The 21,827-nt window shown below is 51.6% G+C and overlaps 2 protein-coding genes across 2 annotated transcripts; both read right to left on the minus strand.

Moving 5' to 3' along the window:
• Positions 1–1,844: 1,844 nt before the first annotated feature.
• On the minus strand, positions 1,845–6,254 carry TGME49_248520 (hypothetical protein). Its single transcript, XM_002367158.2, has 4 exons — positions 5,179–6,254; positions 4,578–4,737; positions 3,736–3,953; positions 1,845–3,283 (listed from the first exon to the last, which is right to left on the minus strand). The coding sequence occupies exons 1-4, from the start codon at positions 5,326–5,328 to the stop codon at positions 2,960–2,962; spliced, it is 852 nt and encodes a 283-aa protein (XP_002367199.1). The 5' UTR covers positions 5,329–6,254; the 3' UTR covers positions 1,845–2,959.
• Positions 6,255–8,593: 2,339 nt separating this feature from the next.
• On the minus strand, positions 8,594–21,354 carry TGME49_248530 (FATC domain-containing protein; the record flags this gene model as incomplete). Its single annotated transcript, XM_018780866.1, has 15 exons — positions 8,594–8,734; positions 9,259–9,723; positions 10,071–10,344; positions 10,725–11,052; positions 11,437–11,554; positions 11,913–12,172; positions 12,616–12,889; positions 13,084–13,171; positions 13,617–13,696; positions 14,083–14,398; positions 15,131–15,444; positions 15,859–15,972; positions 16,612–17,181; positions 17,478–17,986; positions 18,471–21,354. The coding sequence occupies 15 exons, from the start codon at positions 21,352–21,354 to the stop codon at positions 8,594–8,596; spliced, it is 6,735 nt and encodes a 2,244-aa protein (XP_018635004.1).
• Between the last annotated feature and the right edge of the window lie 473 nt (positions 21,355–21,827).

Consider the following 21,827-nt stretch of genomic DNA (forward strand, 5'->3'; position numbering starts at 1 on the left):
GGAACAAACAAAAACAGGGGGAAAGGACGGTTGCGTGTAGTGGGTGGAGTCCTATTTTGCACGTCCTTATAGGAAAGGACAAAAAACGAACCGGACGAAAAGCCCAGAAGAGTAAAAGGAACGCGGAAATATCCCGTCGGAAAGGAACCCTTGGCTCCGCCGTGCATGCACATGTGCAGCGTGAAAGGATTCTCTGCAGGCCAGGAGGAGAACCCCGCGCTGCAATGTTAGCAAAGAGTGTAAATGTCAACGAAATAAGCAAATGAAGCCTTCAGTCCCTGCTATAAAAAACGGTTGGCCTCAGAGAGACGCATCAAGTGGACTGCGACAAAGCAACGGAGCCAGGTAGCCCAGATCGATACCGCCCAGCTGTCTGTTGCGTGAGGAAGCGGAATCCTTTTTGGTGGAGAAAAACGTCGAAGATTCGGGAAACAAGAGGACAGGAGACAGAGCAAGAAATGGGAAGAAGGAGGAAAGAGACCACTGAGATGAAGATCTAGAACAAAGGAGGAACGGAGGTATCCAGTGGTCAGCTATGCATGCAGACTGAACTCGTGACACCCGTGAGCTGGCTGCAAGAGCAGCACACGAAAATCACGGCTTCGATTGTCCCAAGTTCCAGCATTTAGACCAGGAACGGAGTGAATCTTTATCTAGAGAGGAATACAAAGAAAAATGCGCAGTTAGAAGAGGAAGAAGTCGACCAATTTCACCGTTGCTTCGTATGTGTACCAGCGAATGGAGTGGTGGTCTCTCGACGTAAAGGTCAGAACCTCTGCAGTATCTCACCACACTCATAGCGAACATGTCGAACCTGGAACAACTGATTTCCGTTCTCGAAATTCTCGCCTCCGCCTCCCTCCAACACTATATTGAGAGGGTTTGGAGGCTTTTCACGGTGCCAGAAGGCTTGCTGCCGTGCTGGATCCTAGAGTTTTGGAATCGCGAGAAGAAAACGATCTTTCGACTAGTCTGCTGTTCTGCAGCCAGGCAAACGATGCGAGCTTCATGGCGTTGACGCTTCGCATGATGTTGACAACTGAAATGAAGAGCTAGAGTCCCAAACCAAAGAGCAACTTTCTGGTGAACGCAGGCATCATTTCCTTCAACGGAGAGGAGAATCGTATACAGGGTAGGGTATATATGTGTACATAGGGGCATGCAAGTATTTCGCGTATGCTTGAGTGCGCACAGAACAAACATATGTCCGGTAGGCAAAGCTATTACATGTTTATCATTGGGGGTTTGTGCACAGAACACCCATGTTTCTCGCGGGTAAAGATACTACCTGTTTATCATGTCTCTGCAGACAACCAGACAAACAGGGTGTCTCATTGAACGTGGTGGGCAGGTGCTTTCAGCAAGGAAGCCTCTGTCTAGTCGGATAAAGGCAAGACGCCCCCATGAAATCGAATAAACTCCAGAACAAAGGACTCTTGTTTGTAGCACAAGCAAGAGAACTCCATGCCAAACAGCCCCGCAGAACTTAGGAAAGTGAATCCGCCGCGAACCCATCAGCGAGGTCCCTCCGATGTTTTTATCGCGCTCAGCCAAATGCGACCTCAGGTCATAACTCTTGGGCACGGCCATCACGGATGGATGTCTCCGCTTTCCTGTGCATGCGCATCTTCACGTTACGGACCATGCGAGCAAAGATTATCTAATGTGTAACTTCGCTCAAGAACATGGAAGGAGTGTTCACGATATTTACGGCGTCTGTCGAATCGCTCAAGACTTGATCTTGTTTATTATAAAAAATGCGACAGTGCTCAGGGTTCAACTGCCGGGCGATGTCGATCCTCATATTCAAAGATGATCTGTATCAAAATGCTTTTAACGCATGCCTTGGCAAGTGTTGGATCGAACTTCACGCACGGTCATAATTACCCGACAAAGATTTTCGTATTTTTCGACACTGACAGCATTGCTTACGTGACGGAAAAACCTGTCTTATATCTGTTTTCCCGGCTAGAAATGTGTATATGCTGATAGTCGATCCTGTTGTGCGTTCCCTCTAGCTTGTGGCTATCCTCTCTACCGATTTTCCTTCGTATGTTTTCCGAGTTCTGCATGCCACCGTGCATCTGTCGTTTCGTCTTCCCGCATGCGTGTCTTTCTCAATCGATTCACTTTTTTTTGTCTGTTCTAGTTCAATTGAAAGGTCGTGAGGTCAGCAACTTCCCAAGCTCGACAGTTACAGTTATGCCTTTTTCAACCCCCAGTCCGATGCTGCTTTCACCAGTTAACCAGTCAGGAATCTGTGTCGTGGAAATCCCAAACGGCGTTACCCTGCAAAGAGGAGGCGCTTTCAGATGTCCTCTCGTTTGCTTTTCCCCAGTACACAGAGCCATGCTATGCACGGTTCTCTCGTGAGAAGGCGTAGGGAAAGCAAACACTGAAACACTGACGACCGTGTCTACCTTTACAATTCTTTAAACGGTGGTCAGAGCACTGCTATGGAAATGCGCTTCTGACTCTGTCGGTTGCTGAAAAACAAGTGCGAGTCGGCCTTCTTTACACCATCTTTCCTTCGTTCCCTCGTCTTCCGAACTCCTCTTTTTCGCCGTCTCTTCACGTCTCTCGTGTCTTGTCCCCGGCTTTTCCGTTCTCCAACCGTCCCTGCGTCTCATTCTGTCCATGACACACCTCTTCTTAACTCTTTTCTCTACGGTGATTGCCTCGAGTTTTCCTTCACAACTTCTCTTCTGCATACCGTCCCCGCTACTCTCCGCCTCCCCTCAAACCGCTCCCCGAAGCTCACGATTCAGCTTTCTTCCACCCTTTCCGTTTCCTGCCTTGCCGCTCGCGAATCCCCTTGCTTCTTTCTCGGTGGTTCTTTCTCGGTGCCTTCGTCGCGTTCAACCCGCGGTTGCAGAAGTAACAGCAGAATGAAGAATCGGGGCGCGTTGCACCGTACACCAGCCTCTGGCGTCCCCTCGCGCATCTTAGGGCGTATGACTCATCCGACTACGTCGGCTCCGATGCCTTCAGCACCCTCTTGTGTCGCTGACTGTTCGACGTCGATCAGCAAATCCGAGAGAATTTTCAGCTGGTGCTCAAAAAACTCCACTTTGCTGCGAGGCATGCCGGCGTCTGCGACCTCGTCCCCGGAAGGCGGAAGAGGGTCGCTGAAGCGGCAAGGAGACAAGTCGTCTTCTCTGAAACTCTCGTCGTCCTCGCGGTCGGAAAGTCCGAGAGACGAGACAGGTCCCTGACCCTCGGCAGCCTCCCAGGCCGGGGTGCTGCACCGCGTTGGGGAGTTGCCGGCAGCGGCACTGAGGACCTAAAGAGGAAAGAACATCGAAGATCTGGACAAACGAACTGTGTGCAAGAGTGACGGCTCTAGACCGCCGAATTCAACATGCTCAGAAGGCATGAAGATGTGACGCGCTTGTCGACTCTGGCCGTTCTCGCTGGTCCTCGCCGACGTATGTTGCGACGCAAGACAACCAGAAAGCTCTTGAAAAAAGGCGAAACACAGAGGGAAACGACCATGCTGAACAACGGAAATGGATTCAACAGAAGGGGAAAAGACAACAGGCAGAGACAGCAAAGCGGAGACGTCGGGACGCACGTTGAGACGGAAAAAGCGCGTGAGACGCCGGGAGCCGCGAAGAAGGGGAAGGCCAAACCGAGTCAGCGCATGCATCACCATTGTGAGGAAGCAGAATCCGGATCCCTGGTGCACACTGGAAAACCGCGAACTGCAGGAGAAGCAACAAATTGACAGCTCACCTCGGCAAATTCAGGGGGAAGATTCTGCATGAACTTTTCGGCCTCCGTAGAAGAGAAGCCCTCGAGCAACTGCCGGTCTTCCCGCGAGCTTTCAAACGCACATCCGTCGGACTCCATCCACCCGTCCTCAGTCTGGACTCCACTCGCCCCCGTGGTGAAACACCGACGTCTTGGACTCTGTCTGCGCTGAGAAAAGCCTGAGGCTGAAACTGTCGGCTCTGCGGGAAAGACGTGAGACCCAAGTTCCAAGATCCACGAAATTACATTCGATTTGATACATCTGGACAATACGTTCGACACAGTCACTTCACACATTCACTGAGCTTCAAGGAGAACACAGATTTCTCTAAAAAGTAAAGACGCAGACGATATTAAGGAATGGAATGCACGCGCAGGACATACACAGCCAGAGTGCAGAGGGAAATAGACACTGTTCATACAAAAGTAACTTTTTTGTAGCGATGTGAGGGGGCGTCTGAGGAGAGCAGGAGGTAAAACCACGCGTTAACACAACAACGCAGGAAAAAAACGAACGCATGCAAAACGACATGTTTCTTCGTTTCGCGGAAACCATCGACAGAAACGACGGAGAAGACTTAACACCGCAGGCACGACAAAGCCCCCTCTGTCGAAGAGAGCTCACTGGAAACCTACACGAGGCCTTTTTTTCGTATGTGACTGGCATTCAGCCGCTGGAGCACAGTCATCCAAGTCTTTTGGTTCACTGCAGATTCAGTGAAACGATCCGTTTCTTTACTATATAGACAACTCGGCCTCTGGTACGTCGAGGTCGTACGAACCTCAAAAAGGTCAGTTTCTTTCAGTGGAGACGAGCTGGTTACCTAACAGACAACCCATTGCCGAGGCATCCGTCGCCGTTCTTTGACTCCGTAAACGACCAGTTCGACGACAGTGCATTGCATGCAGATGCCTCTCCACATCCGGGGACGGACTGCCTAGGAGCTGCGTCGCCGCCCACTCGGTCAAAAACTGCTGAAGAAGCTGCATAAGCAACAAGAAGAATTTGCTAGAGATTGACGTTGAGGCGAAGAGCACATGCGGGGAAGAGTGAGAGCAGAGATACACGAGGAAGAACTCGGAGGAAGCGACCGCGCAAAAAGCCGAGAGAAAGAGTCGCATCCAGATCCACGCGAAGTTCAAGAAGTTACAGCAAAACAGACCCCAGGAATCAGAAGCGACAAATCACCACGGCAATCTGCATACCTGTAAAGTGCATATATATATATATATATATATATACGCACACATATGCATGTGTATGCACAGAGATATGTATGCTATTAGTATGGCAAGGAAGATGAAGAATAGAAGGCGACAAAGAACGGATATGGTAGGGTATGTTGCCTCAATCGGTCGACGCAGATGACTTGGCGTCTCACTATGCGTGACGCGGAATAGGTCTCTCGTATCTTCTCGCCTTACATCTGGATGGCGGAGATAAAAGAGAGTCGTCGTCAGACTTCTCTCGAGTCCAACCTTCGCCCCTCCCAGCCTCGCAAGAACTGAGAAGCCGGCGTCGCCGAGGTAGGTCCCCTCGGTGTAGAGAACCAGAGCATGCAGCAGGGAAGCCATTGCGCCAGACAAAGTCGAAGACGGCAGAAACAGAATCGGAACGCGAAGAAAGGGAGAGCGAGGCAGCCCAGTCCGAGGGAAACGCAACACAGAGACGAGGGGAGGCAGAGAAGATGGGCGACGGGGAAGAGAGTGCGACCTCTGAGAAGACGAAACGGGGAGAGGGAGACGGAGTCCCAGAGGGACAAAGAAAAGAAGAAGACACACAAGAAAGTATACTGGGAGAGAGAAATCCAGGGAGATGTGCGTTGATGAGAGGAGAAAAGCGAAACCGCAGCAATCGTGAGGCTGCCAGAAAAGAACAAGGCGAGCCGGAGAAAACAAGAGAAAGCAGCGAATAGACCGAACGAGATTACAAGAGAGAAGTATTTACTTGCTTTCCTCGCTACAGCTTCTTCCCCTTCCGCCGCAACCGCTTCAGAAACCGAAGCGCCATCCTTTCAGTCTTACTCTTGGTCAGGCGGTAACGAGGAACCGCCGGTAAGACTGAAAAAAAGATCCTTCAGTCTGCTCCCCCGAACAAGGTCAAGCAAACGAGAAGGAAAAGGAGAGGAAACGCTAAAAAAGATGAAAATTTCGGGTGCTCCTCACCGTCCAGCGCACAGAGGCTAGGCGAAAAGACACGCGAGGAAAAGCAGCGGGAGGGGAAATGAAACGGAAGACCACGCTGAACCTACGAGGCATATTCCTACGTGGGTGCTCATGCGTTTAAAAGACAACTAGCCATTTTCTTCAGTGTTTTTTCCTTCTCTCCACTCGTTCTTTTCTCGCTACATTCAGCTCGCTGCCTTTCTTGGGTGTCGGCGCAAGCCACGCTGTACTCCCGGCCGAAATTGAGGGACCCCGAGAAGCAGAAAGGAACAAAAACTGCAACGAACGAATTGAAAGACGAACAAGACAACAAGATGTATTGCAGAAAAACGGATGAACAGACATTACATCTGCAGGTTGACGAAACCCGCAACCATTTTACCATCCGCCTGTCGAAATTGCCCTCGCGCTTTCTCACAGTCAGCCGATGCCGCTGCATGCACGTGTGCGTTCCCAGACAACAAAAAACAGCCTCGCTACTTCTTGTTAGCGTCTGTTCTGTCTGTTCATTTGCTTTCCACAGGAAGTAAACGGGAGAGAACCGGACGAAAGAAGGTGTACGACGACCTCGGTTCCTCTACGAAAAACACACAGCTGCACGGCAGTACATTCGCATACATTTGCACATTAATATTTAACACGCATGTGCAGCCAGTTTTCGTAAAAGTTCCGTATGCATGTACTTACTCAGTGGTAGACGTCTTTCTGATTATTTGTATCAGAAGACGACCGTCTAGGTCTCGACAGCAGGAGCAGTGCCTCACTTGTCTTTTGATTCGGACTACAACGCATGTTGGTTTACCCAGCCGAGACTCAGTCTCACTGTTTTTTCTATTTACGGACAGAAGTTCTGGACTCCCCTTTGCCAACAAAATTCATCCGCTTTCTAACCTCCACGTCTTCACTGCGAAAAATGCAAACCTGCCTCTCCTAACATTTGGAAAGTGCCCTCCGAGAGACGACAAAGAAGAAACCTTGAGTGGCCACAGTGCATTTTCCGGACTCTCTTGCGTAACAAGCCCCCTCCATCCCGTTCGCCTCGTACGCATCCATATACAGTAAACATATTCCTGAATGGGGCATGTAGATGTGCAATCTACAAGTGCAAGGTGCGAATCCATAGACAGTGTTCGAACGTCCCTACCTGGTGGGGAACATCACGGGAGCGCTAGTGCTTCTACAAATTCTGTTACCTAGATGGGCGAGCTGGTCACTTGCTCCGGCGACATGTTTCTGTTTATCACGGCACTGATGAAATGAGGAGGTAGACTACAGAAGCACGCCAAGACTAAAGAACGACAAAGTGTGTCTTTCGGCGTCACCCGCGCAAAAATTCTGGAGATTGGCAAGGCTTCGATGTGTTGTCTTTCTGCAGCAGAGAAGTAATTTCTGGTTTTTGTGTGTCTCAGTGTTTTTCGATGATGCATTTAAAAGTTCATTGTCGGATCTGTTCGACGGCAGTGTTGTGGCGACAATACCATGACAGCATTACGTTTTTGAAGTCAGCGTTGCTGTTTGCAGGCGACAGACAGACCTGTTGGAATAAACTGGACAACGACTTGGGAAATAGACATAGATTCATCTGGATGTACAGGCAAAACAGATTGCAGTAAAAATCGCGGGGTGTCCTCTAAAAGCAAAGAAGAGCCTGTGTGTCCAACATCCGTTGCCAGCAACAGCGAAAAACTTCCCATACAGGCTGTCCTAATATCAAATGTCCTAGTTCTCTCAGACTCACCTTACTACACCAGGTGCCGGCAAAGCACTTTTGTAATGGCGGTAACGTGTTGGTAGACATCTGTGTGCGTCCTGGTCTTGATACCGTCCGGTTGCTGGTCCCGGTATTATCTTCAGTTAACGCCATAACGACCGGGCTCCTTCGTCTGTCGTCCAGGTCTAGCAATTCCAATCAGATGTTGCGTTTCGGCTGCTGCGCGTGCTGTGCTGGCGGCGCAAAACGCGTAACACACACGGTTTTCCTTTTTCAGTTGATGCGAAAGGAATTCTATTTGCTCGCCGCGTTCTGCCTGGTCGCTGACTTTCAGCTGCCTGCGACAGAGACTCGTTGATCGCCGGTGCACCAGCGCCTCCTGTCCGTTTCCTAAAGAGTGTGGAGCGGTTTCGCCCGGTTGCCATTTCGGGGCCGTTGACAGCGAAACGCGAGTGGTAAACAGAGTTGGCAAAAATCTCGGAAGTGCTGTGGCACAGGGAAGTGTCTCTGTTTATGCACGGGAAACTCACAAAGCTATTCAACTTCACATCCTTGCACATATATACCTATATATACACTACGTGTGTGTGGAGCTTCTCTTTCCATCTCTGTATATACCAATCCATGCAATAAACGCCAGTCTCCAGTGTGTGTCGGAGGAACTGTTCCCGGCAACACGGTAGAGGATATTCTCCTTTTCTGGTGGAGTGCAGAAAAAACGGAGTTGCGAGTGTACTTTACGCCGTCCCCGTTCTCTACGGTTGCGAGAAGACTATCGAGTGCTGGTTCGGAGAATATCTCACATAATGCGTCTCTCAGTTTACTCAACGTTATACAGTTGACTGGCAAGTGGGTAGCCAGCGTCCCTCTGAGGGCACTTGAAATTTTGCTGCGCTTGCGCTGTTTATCGGGAAGGAGCAGAATAGGAAAGTAGTCTGGGGCACAACGAGTTCACGGTCGAAATTACACCCATGGTGCCCAGCCGACAAACATTTGGGCTAGCGCGGTCCGGTCCTGAGCTGCATTCACCAGGCGCGCGACATGGGCATTGACACTCAACTGTGCAATTTCCCCCTCTTCGTATCCTTCGAGCTTTCGCCTAACCTGAGGAAACACCCAAAGGAAAGAGAGCGAAGGAAGGGCGTACTGAATACAGAAATACACTAGGCGCAAGAAAGAGTTGGCCTCGTTAATATACCGAGTCACACATACGGACAGCAGAATACCCTTACCTGATAATATCTACCTGTGAGTACCTCCCTGGCTGTCTACAGTTCGAGCATCTATGATTGTCCACGCATATGACCAGTTTGTACGCAACCGTCGACATGTGACTCACAGTCGACCTCCGCGTGCATGAAAACGAATGACAATCGCACATATGATGCTAGCCACTATACTCCCGAAGAGGGAGGGTCTGCAAGGTGCCAAGTTAAAGGTCGTTCCACTGTGAAGAAGCGCACTCTGTGTCACACGTTGCTTGTAACAGATCCTTCCCAGGTATACAACTGCCAAATACACCTGTCAATAGGTGCTGCTTCTTCTTTCCGAAGTCTCCTTCGAAAATGTGTGAATGCGCGTATCAGCCAGTCTCCAGATTCGTCTGCTTTCCTTATCTCAGAGCGTACCGTCAACACAGCCAGTTTCGCATTCATGTTCCCTTCCGCCTTGGTGAGTATGTCCTCAACGATGGGCATCTCGCTGTCGACATGTTTTCTTTTCACATCGTCCACCGAGTTCTCGTGATCCCTTGTCTCTTCGGCCGCGCCCGCCGCACCGTTCTCGTGATGTGCAGAGCTTGACGGAATCGCCTCAGGGATGGCCTCATGTCGCCCGCGTTTGCGGCCCTTTTGTTCCGCAAAAAGAAGAGTTGAGACGGAAGTTCGTTTGCCTCGCCCGCGTCCACAGCCGTCTCTCCCGCGCTTTTGTTCGCCTTTTTTGGGTCCACTTCCCGGACGAGACGACGGAGAGAGCGCCAGCGACTTATCGCTGTCTTGAAGGATACGGCGGGGGTCCAGACACCAGCGGTAAAGAGGATCGAACAGAAGCACCTCAACGATCGAGACAACCAACGGCGACACTCGACGCAGGACCTGAAGCCATAGGCAGACAGAGTGGAGAACAAATGGAGAAACATGGACACACAGAGCGCGGATGCACAAGGAAACACCCACAGGGATACGTAGTGGGCAGCACCGTGTAAGGCAAAGAAAGAAGAAGCAAACGAGTTGAGTTTGACCAAGTAGGCCGGAACAGGGAGCCTCTCGGAAACACTGGAAGATGTACATAGTGCAGCGAGTACATCTTCGACATACATCGCACCCGTTGCCACACCTGTCACCAGCTAATCCGAGTTGTAAACTAGTTTCAATCTACCGTGTAGATGAGACTTTTTATAGCTTCCAAAGCACGCACACCTGGACACAGCTCTGTGACGCACCTCCATGGTTGTCTCGCAGTCGCGCTTGAAGCATCCGGCGACTCCCAAACATCCAAGGCCGTCGACCAGGTCCCTTGTCAACCGAAAAGGAACGAGTTCAGGAATGGCGAGCAACTTCCCCTGTTCGAACACTACTCCAAAGTCAATGTGAATCAGGTCACCAGACGCGACATCCAGGAGAATGTTGTTTGTGTGGCGATCGCCGAGTCCAATGATGTACGAGACCATGCTCGAGACTGCGAGTGTACGGCGATAGCGTTGTCGCTTCTCGTACCTGAAAAACACAGAGACTTCACTCCTGTTGAAAAAAGAGACCCTTCGCAGAGGTCGATGCAACAGAAAGCGACGAAGTATGCTGAGCTGAAACACGGGAGGAAGCCCCTGCACACACACGTACTAAAATGTACGCCTATGACCCACACCCCGAACACCGAACCTGTGACAATGACTGTACCATTTATTATCTCACGTATAATATATATAAATATATTTTTATGTATATATATATATGTATATATATATATATGTATATATATATGTATATGTATATATATATATATATATATATGAGTGTCGGTAGCCTGGAAGAGTGCCAGACCTTCTGCGCGACTCGGACTGTGGGCACAGGAGTTGACGGTTGGTATGGTTTCGTACCAGACATCAGCCGATGGAAAATGTTCCAAGAAGAAATGGTGGAGAACCGGTTTAAAGTGGTCACATATCTCGTCATAGGTCTGCACCAAGGATTCTACCAGAGAGTGTGATCCTGCGTCTGCTCCAGAAGCCTCTTTCTTCTGTTGTCCTTTCTGCAGCCCGCCGTCGTCCGCGGTTCCAAGCGACAGCATCTGTCTCCTCTGAGCCAAGGCCTTCTCCCTTGCAAGCCGGAGCTTTTGGCGGCATGCAGTGAACGTCCAATCCTGGGGTCGGTACCGCGCGTGAGCACCGTGGTAACCGTTGTCGGGGTTTCCAATGAGGTACTGGGCTACATGAAACAAAAATAAATCGCTCAAAAGACACCTGTTCACTTTTCTGTTGGGAACGAACGTTCGGCGTCACGATAGGGATGCTGTCATCCGCGAGCGACATTCAGTTGGCAGTCGACAAGCCTAAGACCGACACTGCCACCGGACTATGAATTTATGTGTATTTATATCTATATCTATATCTATATATCTATATATATATATATAGATATGCGCGAAATTTACACTGAAACTGCATGTGTTCAATCCTGTACATCGATACTCAAATATAACCACATGCAGCTCTCCGTATTAATACATATCCATGTAGATACGTGGAAGAAAGCGGCATGAGAATAATGTATGGCGGCTCCATTCGACGTCACGTGGATGAGCAGGCGTACCTAGAGTTACAGCGTCATTGACCCATTCGAGAATGCCGACGGCTGGCGAGAAAGGTACCACGACATAGGTCCTGAGATAGAAGTTTTTTTCCAGCGTGGAAGGCGCTTCCAAGAAGACCTGCGCGAAAGGACATGAACGAAGGAAACAAAGAGCAACGCGCGCTTAGTCTCTACGCTTTGAGAGGCCAAAACAGCGAACTCGCCCTGTCGATGAAAACTGGGAGTCTCCCCAGGACATTCGCCGCCAGGTGGCGCGTGCTGCCTCGAGTCACACAATGGTCGGGGAGCCCTCGAGTGCATGCACGTCGAAGTATAATAGCGTCGTGCGTCTCATCGAATGATCATCGCTGCATTGGCCAGCAGCTGTCCTACCACTTCCAAAGCAATTATTCAACTCCATCGCCTGTCAACTGGAGGTTTTCCGACTTGCTGGTTCCCTCCTCCGATCTGCGGGGACCGCTGGGCTTCCGGCGTACCTGGTTGAGCATCGAGAACAGTTGCTGGGCAACGCGGTCCTGCCTCACATCCTCTCGGCCTTTGCAACACTGTTTGTGTTTTCGACCTTTGCGGTCCCAAATGCACAACAACTTAGGCTTTGTGATGCCACTTCCGATGACCGTCACCCGCATCCGCAGCCGATCTCCAGGGAAACCAGAGAGACAGCAAGGGTGAAGAGAATGAATGTAGGACGACAAATGAAGAAGGAAGTCTGGCACATTCTTGATGCGTGACAAGGCTGAGCAGGCAATGCAAAACGCACACACAATCAAACCAGGTGAATGTTAATGATGAACAGAAGAGGGACTTAAGTCATGCCTGCACCCCATCAGTAGAAGCAGACCTCAACACCTACGGTACTGTGACTGCTGAGCCTGTAGGCCCGAATACAAATACATATATATATATATATATAGCTATACAAATCGGGATATCTACGTATAGGTTTGAGCATGCATTTAGAAATAGGTGCGTGAGAGTTGGCGTTCTGTACACTTTTGGACACAGAACACTTGCGACTGGAACGGGCTACACGACCGGAGAAAAGACGAGCTTAAAACACCGGCGGATCCTTATTAGTACCAGACAATTTATGCGCGTATTCCAGAGACAGTCAAGGCTCGATCTGTGTGCCTGTGAAAGCCCCGTTTATCTGGAAAATGCGTTTTTCATCGTCCTCACTTTTGGGTGGTTGAAAGGGAACAAGCCGGTCACGGGGCAGCTCGACTGTTGGAACAGGGAGAAGGGAGGAGTACTCCTCCAGTTTTTGAAAAGAAGGCAGGCGAAGCATTTGCTCTTGAGGCGTTAAGATGGACCGGACGGACTGCGACGAACCGCGCTGGAGCAGCGGGAGGTTCCGCTGTCTTTTTTGGACATCACGAATCTCTTCGTCGAAATCCAACAGACAGAGATCGTTGTAGAAGTCGACGAGGGACTCGACAGCAGCGACGACAAACTAGAAAAGGACAACAGCAAATCAAGCCAATCGCCCGGTCGAGTGGCCATCTCTCATCTGAGAGCACACGCCAGAGTTGGTACATCTCCGTTTTCAGAGACCATTCATTCGATCTACACTCACACACCTGAACGTGTATATAAGAGGAGTCTATGAATGGGGTCGCCGGTATACAGAGTGAAGGCATTCCTAACCTTGAGTGAAGGGGAGGAGTCTGCAATGCGTGCCAGGACCTCCTGGGCGGCGTCGATTTTGTCTTGTTGTACAGTAAAGCTGTCAGACCTGAACAATGTGGAAAAACAAAGCCGCTTCTCATTAGAACTCACAAGCGTTACAACGACTACGAACCACCTGCCAAGGCCGTCGGCGCAGCGCGCTTAACATCGGGATCCGTCAAGGTTTGCATGCACATCGAGCTGACCCTCTCTCGAATACGCTTCGTCGGGAGACTCCTAAATTTATCCGAAATGCATGCAGGCCTCTCTGCGTCTCGAGTCCCGTATGCACCCGAATACATACGCACATATGGAGTGACGCGGTTTCCTGCCGACTTCGTGCCACAAGACTCACAAGACAGCAAAATCCTGTGCGCTGTCAGCATGCGTACTGTGTCGCCATCCCTTATTCAGTCTAGCGGTGTGTCTATAGTAAGTGTCGCTTAAAGGTGTGTGGTTCCGGAGTATGGCGCATGCCACCGGGGCGGTCTACACATCGGCTTGAAGCGTACCCTCTATGACCCGGCGGAATGCGTCTCCCATTCCGGATGGCAACCAGCTGGTAGAGACACTGGAACGGGTACTGCCTTGCCTGAAGACGAAAGTCAAGAGAGTGAGACGATCACAGCAAAAAAGCAGGAGGGAAACATCCTCGGAGAGAATGGAGGTTCTCATGCATGCACGCGTCGTCGTACGTGCCGATCCAGACAAGACGAGGAACAGAACATCGCCGTGACTCGAGGCGGCGCCCGACGCGGGGCAGCGGTGAAACAGAGATACGTACCGATGCTCACGACGGCCTCCGGCTACATATGGAAGACTGAAAGAAGGTCTTGGATGGCTTGGGGCTTCACTTCAGGAAGAGCGAGACAGGTGTATCAAAGCAGGGCAGTATATCGCTACGAAAAGACGAAGCTACGATCAGTTCCCCTCTGGGAACAAAGGAAGGACGGTCTAAACTGGTGCATGTCTTCTCACCGTGGTCACTAGCAATTCCCTCAGCGTTCGCTGAAATGGACTCTCTGCTGGACTGCCGAGACGCGATGCAATCTGGTAAACAAATGGCAGCAGGTGGCGTAGATCTGGCGGGCCTTCCACGGTGCTGCCGTCATCATCGTGCATCTTCCGCGTTGGAGCAGACGAAGACTTAGAAGAAACAGCACTGTCCACTTGTTGCGTCGCCTGTGGCTGGGAAGAAGCGAAAGGCGCGATCAGGAGTCTGTGGAGAGCGGCGTTCATTTCGGGGACGCTGTCACCCCACTCGAACCACAGACGCAAGACTCGACTCGTCGTTCTGAAGCACACGCCAAAACGGAGGAAAACGGTAAACGAAATCGATGCTCGGAACCAGACAATCGCGTCGGAATGCCATGAAAAACCAACACAAACGGGGAGGCGAAATGCCAGCCACAGAAGCGCGAACACACACACATACACAGTCGTAGACACCCAAAAACAGTCAACGCCGTTCCGAGGGTTTTCGCTCCTATTCAAGGTCCAGTGAACTTTGACCCCCCGAATTATATCTTCAAAAGTTCCATCTAACTGTCCATCTAGATATACGCGTGAGATCAGCCACCGACAGTGGGTCAACAAACGACGAGCAACATATCCCCGATGACGACTCGGTCTTAGCGTACCACACGAGGAACTGTAAAAAGCAAACAAATGCATTGAGCAATGCCGCCACACCATGTGCTCGTCCACGTTCAGAATACCACCAAAAGATCTCTGTCTACCCATAAATACATACACAAATATATACATACACAAATACACACATACACCAATACATACATACACAAATATATACATACACAAATACACACATACACAAGTACATACATACACAAATACATACATACAAACATTCGCGCACACGGTTGATAATGGCGCCCGTTGTGTGGATTTTTGAAGACGACGGACAGGTGCCTCGTGCGATTCTTCTTTTCATTCCACCATTGACACCTCCAGCGTTAAACTATCCTGTTCGTCTGCGGATTCGGTGTTCAACGTTTTTCCTGACTTGGTTGCATGGGGAAGAAACGGGTCTCTGAGACATGTCGCGTAGAGCGTCACCGCCTCGAGAGCCCATTGTGTCCTCTCCTGATATTCGCGCTCTCTTTCTCTCTCCAAACCATGCTGCTTCTGCATCAGAATATCAATGTGATGCTGAAGGAATTTCTTGTATGCATACGCACGCCGGCTTTGTTCTTCTTCGCCTCTTTCTTCACAAGCGGCGGACAGCTGCTGAAGAAGGCTTTCAATTTCGGCCTTCTCTTTGCGGCGGAGATCTGCCATCACTAGTGAAGGAAGTGAGTGCTTGTAGTCGCTGTATGACTGCGGAGACCACGGACAGAAATACCGGTATTCCAGACTCTGCAGCCTCACCAGCTCCAGTACGCAAATGACTTCAAATGGCGAAGCCACAACAAGAACGCATCTTTACAGGTTTCCTAAGAGACCTGGAAAGTCCTCGCGACCTCGGACGAAGTCTCCAGGATGTTAAAAAATTCAAGGAAAACCGACAAAGGCATCAAACCACGGGATGTCATATTTCCAAACGTGAGAAGGCCGCCTGCCCTAGGCTGGCAGCCTTCTACGAAGAATACAAATATACATCTATACTTTTATATATAGTGACATTTGAATCTACATAAACGTATCCTTACGAAGCTCTGCAAACTGACGAAACAGACCAAAACGTGCATTCATTGAGGGGAAAGCAAAAGACAGCGTGACTGGTGGCCAGACCTGAAGTTGATCGTCGATGAGGGTAGCAAGGCGCTGGCTGGGCTCCAAGCTACTGGAGACAGACCCGAGGCGAAGAGCGAGGCTGAAGTATCGCCGGCGCACGGTTGCTTCAGTCTGTGCGGAGAATGAACCACAGCGGAGCGGAAACAATGTGACAAAGAGTGGAACGAAACGAAGCATTTTCCGAGTGTTTCGTTTGCATGTGGGCTTCTTCCATGGTTACTGAGTCCGCTAGGAAAAGGATGACCCTCACTGTTACGGAACCACACAGCAGGCTCATCGTCAGTAGGGAAGGAAATGAGAGAGAAACGCAGGTAGGAAGACAGCAGAGACATGTCCATTAAATATACTCATAACAAAAGCCACCAGTCATGCAAGATCCATCAGATAACAAGTGACGCTGGACCCCCTGTAACAACACACTGTGACACGGAAGGCGTTGGTTTTTGTATACGTTTCTAGTCTGAGAAGGATAAATACTACGAACTGGTCCACTGGTGTAAATGGTGAAAGTCGTTCCTCCCCAGATTCGAGGTCCATTGTTCCAGCAGAACATAGACCAGACGATAGCTCTTGTGGCAATAGAACGCGGTCAACACCACGTATGCATGTGATGATGATTATCAGGGTAATCTGAGATCGCGGTGAAGCTCTTGCTCTTCTCAAGAAAAGAACAAAAAACACAATGGAAACGAGAATGTGAAGAACGCTGAACTTCGTCTCGACCTTGTTGGATGCCGCGAACGCCCTTACCGCCCATCTCCCCCGGAACTGCCACTCGCCACAGGAACAGAGGGCATCGATCATCGCCTGGCGGAACTTTTCGACCGCTAATGTCTCCATGTCTCCATTCAGCAGAGCCTTTGGTGTCTCGAAGGCGATGTTTTCCCGATCACAGCCAGTAGGTAGGAGTCTCTGAATCGGTTGTTTCAAGGCCCCTAGGCTTCGTGCGGCGTCGCCTGAGACCGCGGCTGATCCCTGGATCCCAGAAGAAGCTGACTGATCCGAACGGCCGGACATACGCGCCTTCTGGAAGGGAAGGACAGGCCAGTTCTTCGGTTGACACAGCCGCGAGGCAATATTCAGACTTCCCGAGCGGTCGCCAGCGAGATAAAGCGTCTTTGCTAATTGCCACTGGACAAGGAAGAGGTCGACACACAGGAACGACGGCGAGAAAGCAGGCGGAAGATGCCTTCCTCCATGCAGGCCGGAAAGGACGGGTGGGACCGCAGCCAGTGAAGAGACAAGAAGCAACGAATCCTTGTCAGATGCGTGACACGAAACTCCAGACGGATATGCATCGCGCCATACTGCCAGCTGTGCCTGAAGATCAAAAAACCAAAAATAGACGAAACAAGAAACTGAGGAAAACGCGATTCACAATAATGGAAACGATACCCGTGCCAGCTAGGACACGCACATATATCTGCACGTATATATATATATATATATATATATTTGTATATATATTTGTATATATACATGTACGTATCGATGTGTATAAGGGACTGCATTTGATGAAACGATGTCATGAATGGTTTCGCTTCCTGCGTGTATTGCTGTTTATTGCTTTCAGGCGACGCGCCAGTACACACGCCTAAGCGCTCTGTGGACCGTACCGGGACCGCTTCCCAGAAAGGGCGTTCTCTGTCTCTTTGAAGCTGTAGAAGATGCTCTTTGGCTTGCAAGAGGTTTTCCAAACTTCCCCGCCAGTCGCCTCTCTCGCGTTTCATTTGCGAGAGGAGAAGGAGATGCCGAGCCGCGGGGCGCCGCACATGACATCCACAAGCATGGGCGTCCGTCAAGGCTTCTCCTCTGTCACCGCAACATCTCTGGAACCGTAAAGTGTCTTCCTGCCTCTCGCGCATGCATGCAGCCGCCCCGCTCGCTTCACGTAATGTCCAGGTTTCGAAAGAGCGGGGAAGGAAAGGGGCGGATGACGGAATACAGTGAAACGAAGGGATCGCGGCCTGGAGGATGCATGTCTCGAGAGACACAAGTGGTTCAAGAAAGAAAGGGAGAGAGGAAAGCGACGAGGAAGAAGCAGACGAAGAGCATGCAGAGGCGGCCCCCGCAGCAACAGCGAGATCATTCGCCCAGGATGACTGCAGATGCTCAAAGGACGCTGCTGGAAGAAAACAAAGATGGAACATGCAGAGAGCGCAGGCATTAGATCAGGGTGGGGACAAGCAGACGAACGTCAAACTAGAAACAATATTCATCGACATACTGCTTTCCACGACTGTCAGGTTAAGTGCACCAAGTTGCTCAGGTTATTTTTGGAAAGCCAACATCTGTACACAAGCTGTACAAGTAACAGGATATTCGCGTTGTTCTTGTTCGTCTCTTCCTTTTGCCGTAAGTATCGGCATATGCGTCACCACCGCTTCGTATCGGTCTATCTCTGCGTGAGGAGGCGCAAGGGCATCGACCCAGACATCCACTTTGATACCGAGAAAAACTGAACTGTGGTGGAGGAAAAGCAGCGCAGCTTGAAGTCTATGAGCCTGCTGTGTTTCCGCATCACAAACGCCCAACAAAGCGTTCTGCTTCGCATGCGTTTGTACGTGCCAGCTCAAGTGCATCTCGCGTCCTCGAGTCGCCTGCCTTACCACCGCACGGATCATCGTTCCAGTCTTGCTCGCATTGGTTCAGAAGCAAATTGAGCGTTGTAGCTCGCTGCAACGCATGCGCCATGGAGAGCTCGACATACGCACCGAGCAGCCGCCTCGAGAGACTTTGGTCTTGAGCATCCACCGCAGAATGACCGATTGACGGCAGTGACGAATCGGCCAGCTGCGGACTGCGTGCGAGACGTTCGAGGGCAAGGGCGAGAGCGTGGCGTGAGGTCTGGACGGCCCGGAGCCGCGCCATAGTTGAGCTTAAGCCTCTCTGGAAGCTGAGTGCTTCCTCGGCCTCTCCATCGACTTGGTCGCCATTTCCAGCGTCCGCTCCAGCGTCGACAATCACATCTTCAGGAGTGGAGAAAAGACTCTTCTGCTGATGACATGTCGCAGAATGTGAAGCGCGCGCCCCCTTACTGCAGGCTTGGGAGGACTGCAATGGACAAACCAATGACGACGGGTGACACGAAGCCGCTCCATGGATGAGCGAGAGTGTCGCATAGATACAGCCATTGAAGAGACTCAGACTTGGCTGGGTCTGATCACGTGAACGACGTGGACAAGGAGAAAACGACTCGGTCAGGTCGGCATTTGAATCGAACATCGGACATATTTCCGTTTGCGACGCCCCCCACGGCGTCTCGTCACAGTCCCACCGGTGCAGCCGCCATAGACACTCGAACTTCTTCTCTAGCCATGCCGTTGCGCCGCAGTCGGTTTCTTTGCCTTCGTCTTCCAACAGAGGCGGAAAACCGACGCCGATCGAAGCCGAGAATGGCCGAGTTCCCAAACCGCCCAACGCCCCACCCCCAGGCCCGCTCCAGCTCCCTCCAAAGTCCATGGGCGACCTCTGGCTAGAAAGGGTACACGCCAGGGAAGGATAAGACAGCGAATGCGACAGTTGCGACGGCACTGAAGAAGAGAGACTGAGAGAGACAAGAAGGCTCTCTCGGAGAGAATGCAAGCCGATGGCACCGAGTGCGTCTGCCATTTGAAGTTTCGTGGCATAGAGCTCTTCCTCAACTTCACGCAGACGAGTGTGGAGGTCTCTGTCTCCTGTTTGAGTGATTCGAGATCTCCCTACCGCTTCGTTCTCAAACACCGACCTCGCTTCGAGCCCAATCGACGAGGCCGACCAGGCAGCTTGATCAGGATGACCGTGAAGCCCGGTGCTATGCAACTGCCTCAGTTGCGCCAGGACCTGCAAGCGCTTCGCCTCCAGCGTCTCCAGCTGCTCTTGCTGGAGAGTCAAGGTGGCGAGCCAGTCGTTCTCCGCGTGCATGCGCTGAATCAGGAAATTCGATGTGTGCCACGGAGAGAGGCAGTCCGTGACCGCGGAGAGATCTTCTTCGTTTGCATTAATGAGAGCTTGCGAAACTAAAAGGAAAAGCGGCGCCGGCCCTACAGGTGTCAGGAGAGCTGAGGCATTCGCTGGCCGAATGGCCATCTCACGCAGCCGCTGCAGCGACAGCTGGAAGTGGCGCATGCTCTCCGGCGACATTCTCTGTTCTTTCGAGGGTCGGTTCCCATCGCTTCCTACCGTGCCTTCCTCTCCTTTCCCCTTGTCTCCAGGGACAACATGGCCGCAATCCAGAGCTCTCCCCGCACCCTCAGCCACACCCTCCATCTTTTCCCAAGTCCCCTGCTCGTCAGTTCCTCCTTCTGCAGCTCCGCCTTTTCCTCCACTCGCCTCCTCCTGGTCGGGCGCTGCGTTTGCGACTGTTCGCGGGGGCCTCGGCACTTCGTCTGGGCCTCGACCTTGCCCTCGCTGTGCCTCGAGAAGCATCTGCCGCAGGACCTGCACAGATCGAATCTGAGGCATGCGGTCCCACTGGGCGCGTTGCCACTGCTGCGAGACCACAGCCAGGCCTTCCTCGAGGCCGCTATCTGGGCATCTGCGCTCGAGCTCTTGCTCGGCGAAGATCAGTGCGTCGACCGGACAGCCGAGCTGGAGCGCGACAAACGCGATCGCTTGCAGATCGAGAGCAGACCAAAAATGCAGGAAGTTGTCGAGCATGTCCCCTCCTAGACCTTGTCGCAGAAGTCCGAGAGACGCCAAAGGCGAGAATGACACATCGGCAGTCCACGCAGACGAGGCACCGTCAGTTGGGGGGAAGGAGCGTGAACATGATCGCGAGGGCTCACGGATACCGGCAACCTCATTCGGCCTTTTCTGAGGGATACAGAAATCTGCAGAAATATCGCTGCAGTCCTCATGATTCGGGATCCGCCCAACTGAAGCCTCAGAGGTTACGGGAGCCTTGCATTGTCCGCGTCGCTGAAAAAATGGGTGGGTCTGACGGGGCTTCTGTGGGTCAGCTGGGCCTTCGCGTTTGACACCCAGCGCCGTTGAGGTTGTTGGTGCGCCAGCCTTCGTCTCCATCTCACTTCTGCCACACGCGCGGCCTTTACCCCCAGAAGATCTCCGGCGTTCCAGACAGGCAAATCTCTCTTTCGCAGGCATGACAGCCTCGCCTCGACTGGTGGCGTAGGCCTCCACTGAAATCTCTGTACTGTGTGTTTGTCTGCCCTCTACACGCTCGTTCTTCGCCTCTTCGCCGCAGGCCTCATCAGCGTCTGTTTTGTCACCTTTGACACAGGCGTCTGTGTCGCCTGCCCCACACTGGACGTTCGCTTTCGTGTCAGCGAGCTTTGCATCTTCGGTCTCCCGTTTCTTCCTCGCTTTGGGACCCTTCGCCTCCTTCTTTGGGCGAGAGCGAAGAATCCCCGGAGCTGCTCCGCCGGCCACTTGAGAAACGTAGACGCGAACAAACTGCAAGGCTTTCATGCACATGCCTGCTGCGGCGAGGTGATCAGCATGTGAGAGAGATCTGGAGGCAGGTGATACGAATGAGGACGACCCGAAGATCATTCTTTCGTCGTCTTTGTTTCTCCGCTCATTCCGGTTCCCGGTGTTCTCGGAATCATCCACATGCCGCACATGCGTTGGTGCAGGGTCGCGTGAAACCGACGGGGCAGGAGAGCAGGCGACGACGCCGGCGAGAGGTTCTGAGACGCCGACTTCTGACGGAGACAGGCGCTGAGTGAGAGAGTTCAGACGCCGCAGCAAAGGCGAAAACACATGCTGATTCAACGCCAAGGCTAAGAGCCGACATGCCTGAGGGGTCGTCTGAAGCATGCAAAGCAAAAGCAGAGGAAACGCCTGCTCGGAAAAGTGGGCGGAACAAAGTGCAAAAGGAGCCCAACATGCAAAGAGCGAGAGACCCGAAGAGGCGGCCGACGCGTCGAAGAGGCCGCTACAGGATGTCGACGAAACCTGGAAGGAAAGAGGAGAGAGCCGAGACGACAAAGAAAACAAATAATCTGGACGGACGCAAGAAACCA

Source organism: Toxoplasma gondii, chromosome XII, assembly GCF_000006565.2.
Source record: "Toxoplasma gondii ME49 chromosome XII, whole genome shotgun sequence".
Classification (NCBI taxonomy): domain Eukaryota; phylum Apicomplexa; class Conoidasida; order Eucoccidiorida; family Sarcocystidae; genus Toxoplasma; species Toxoplasma gondii.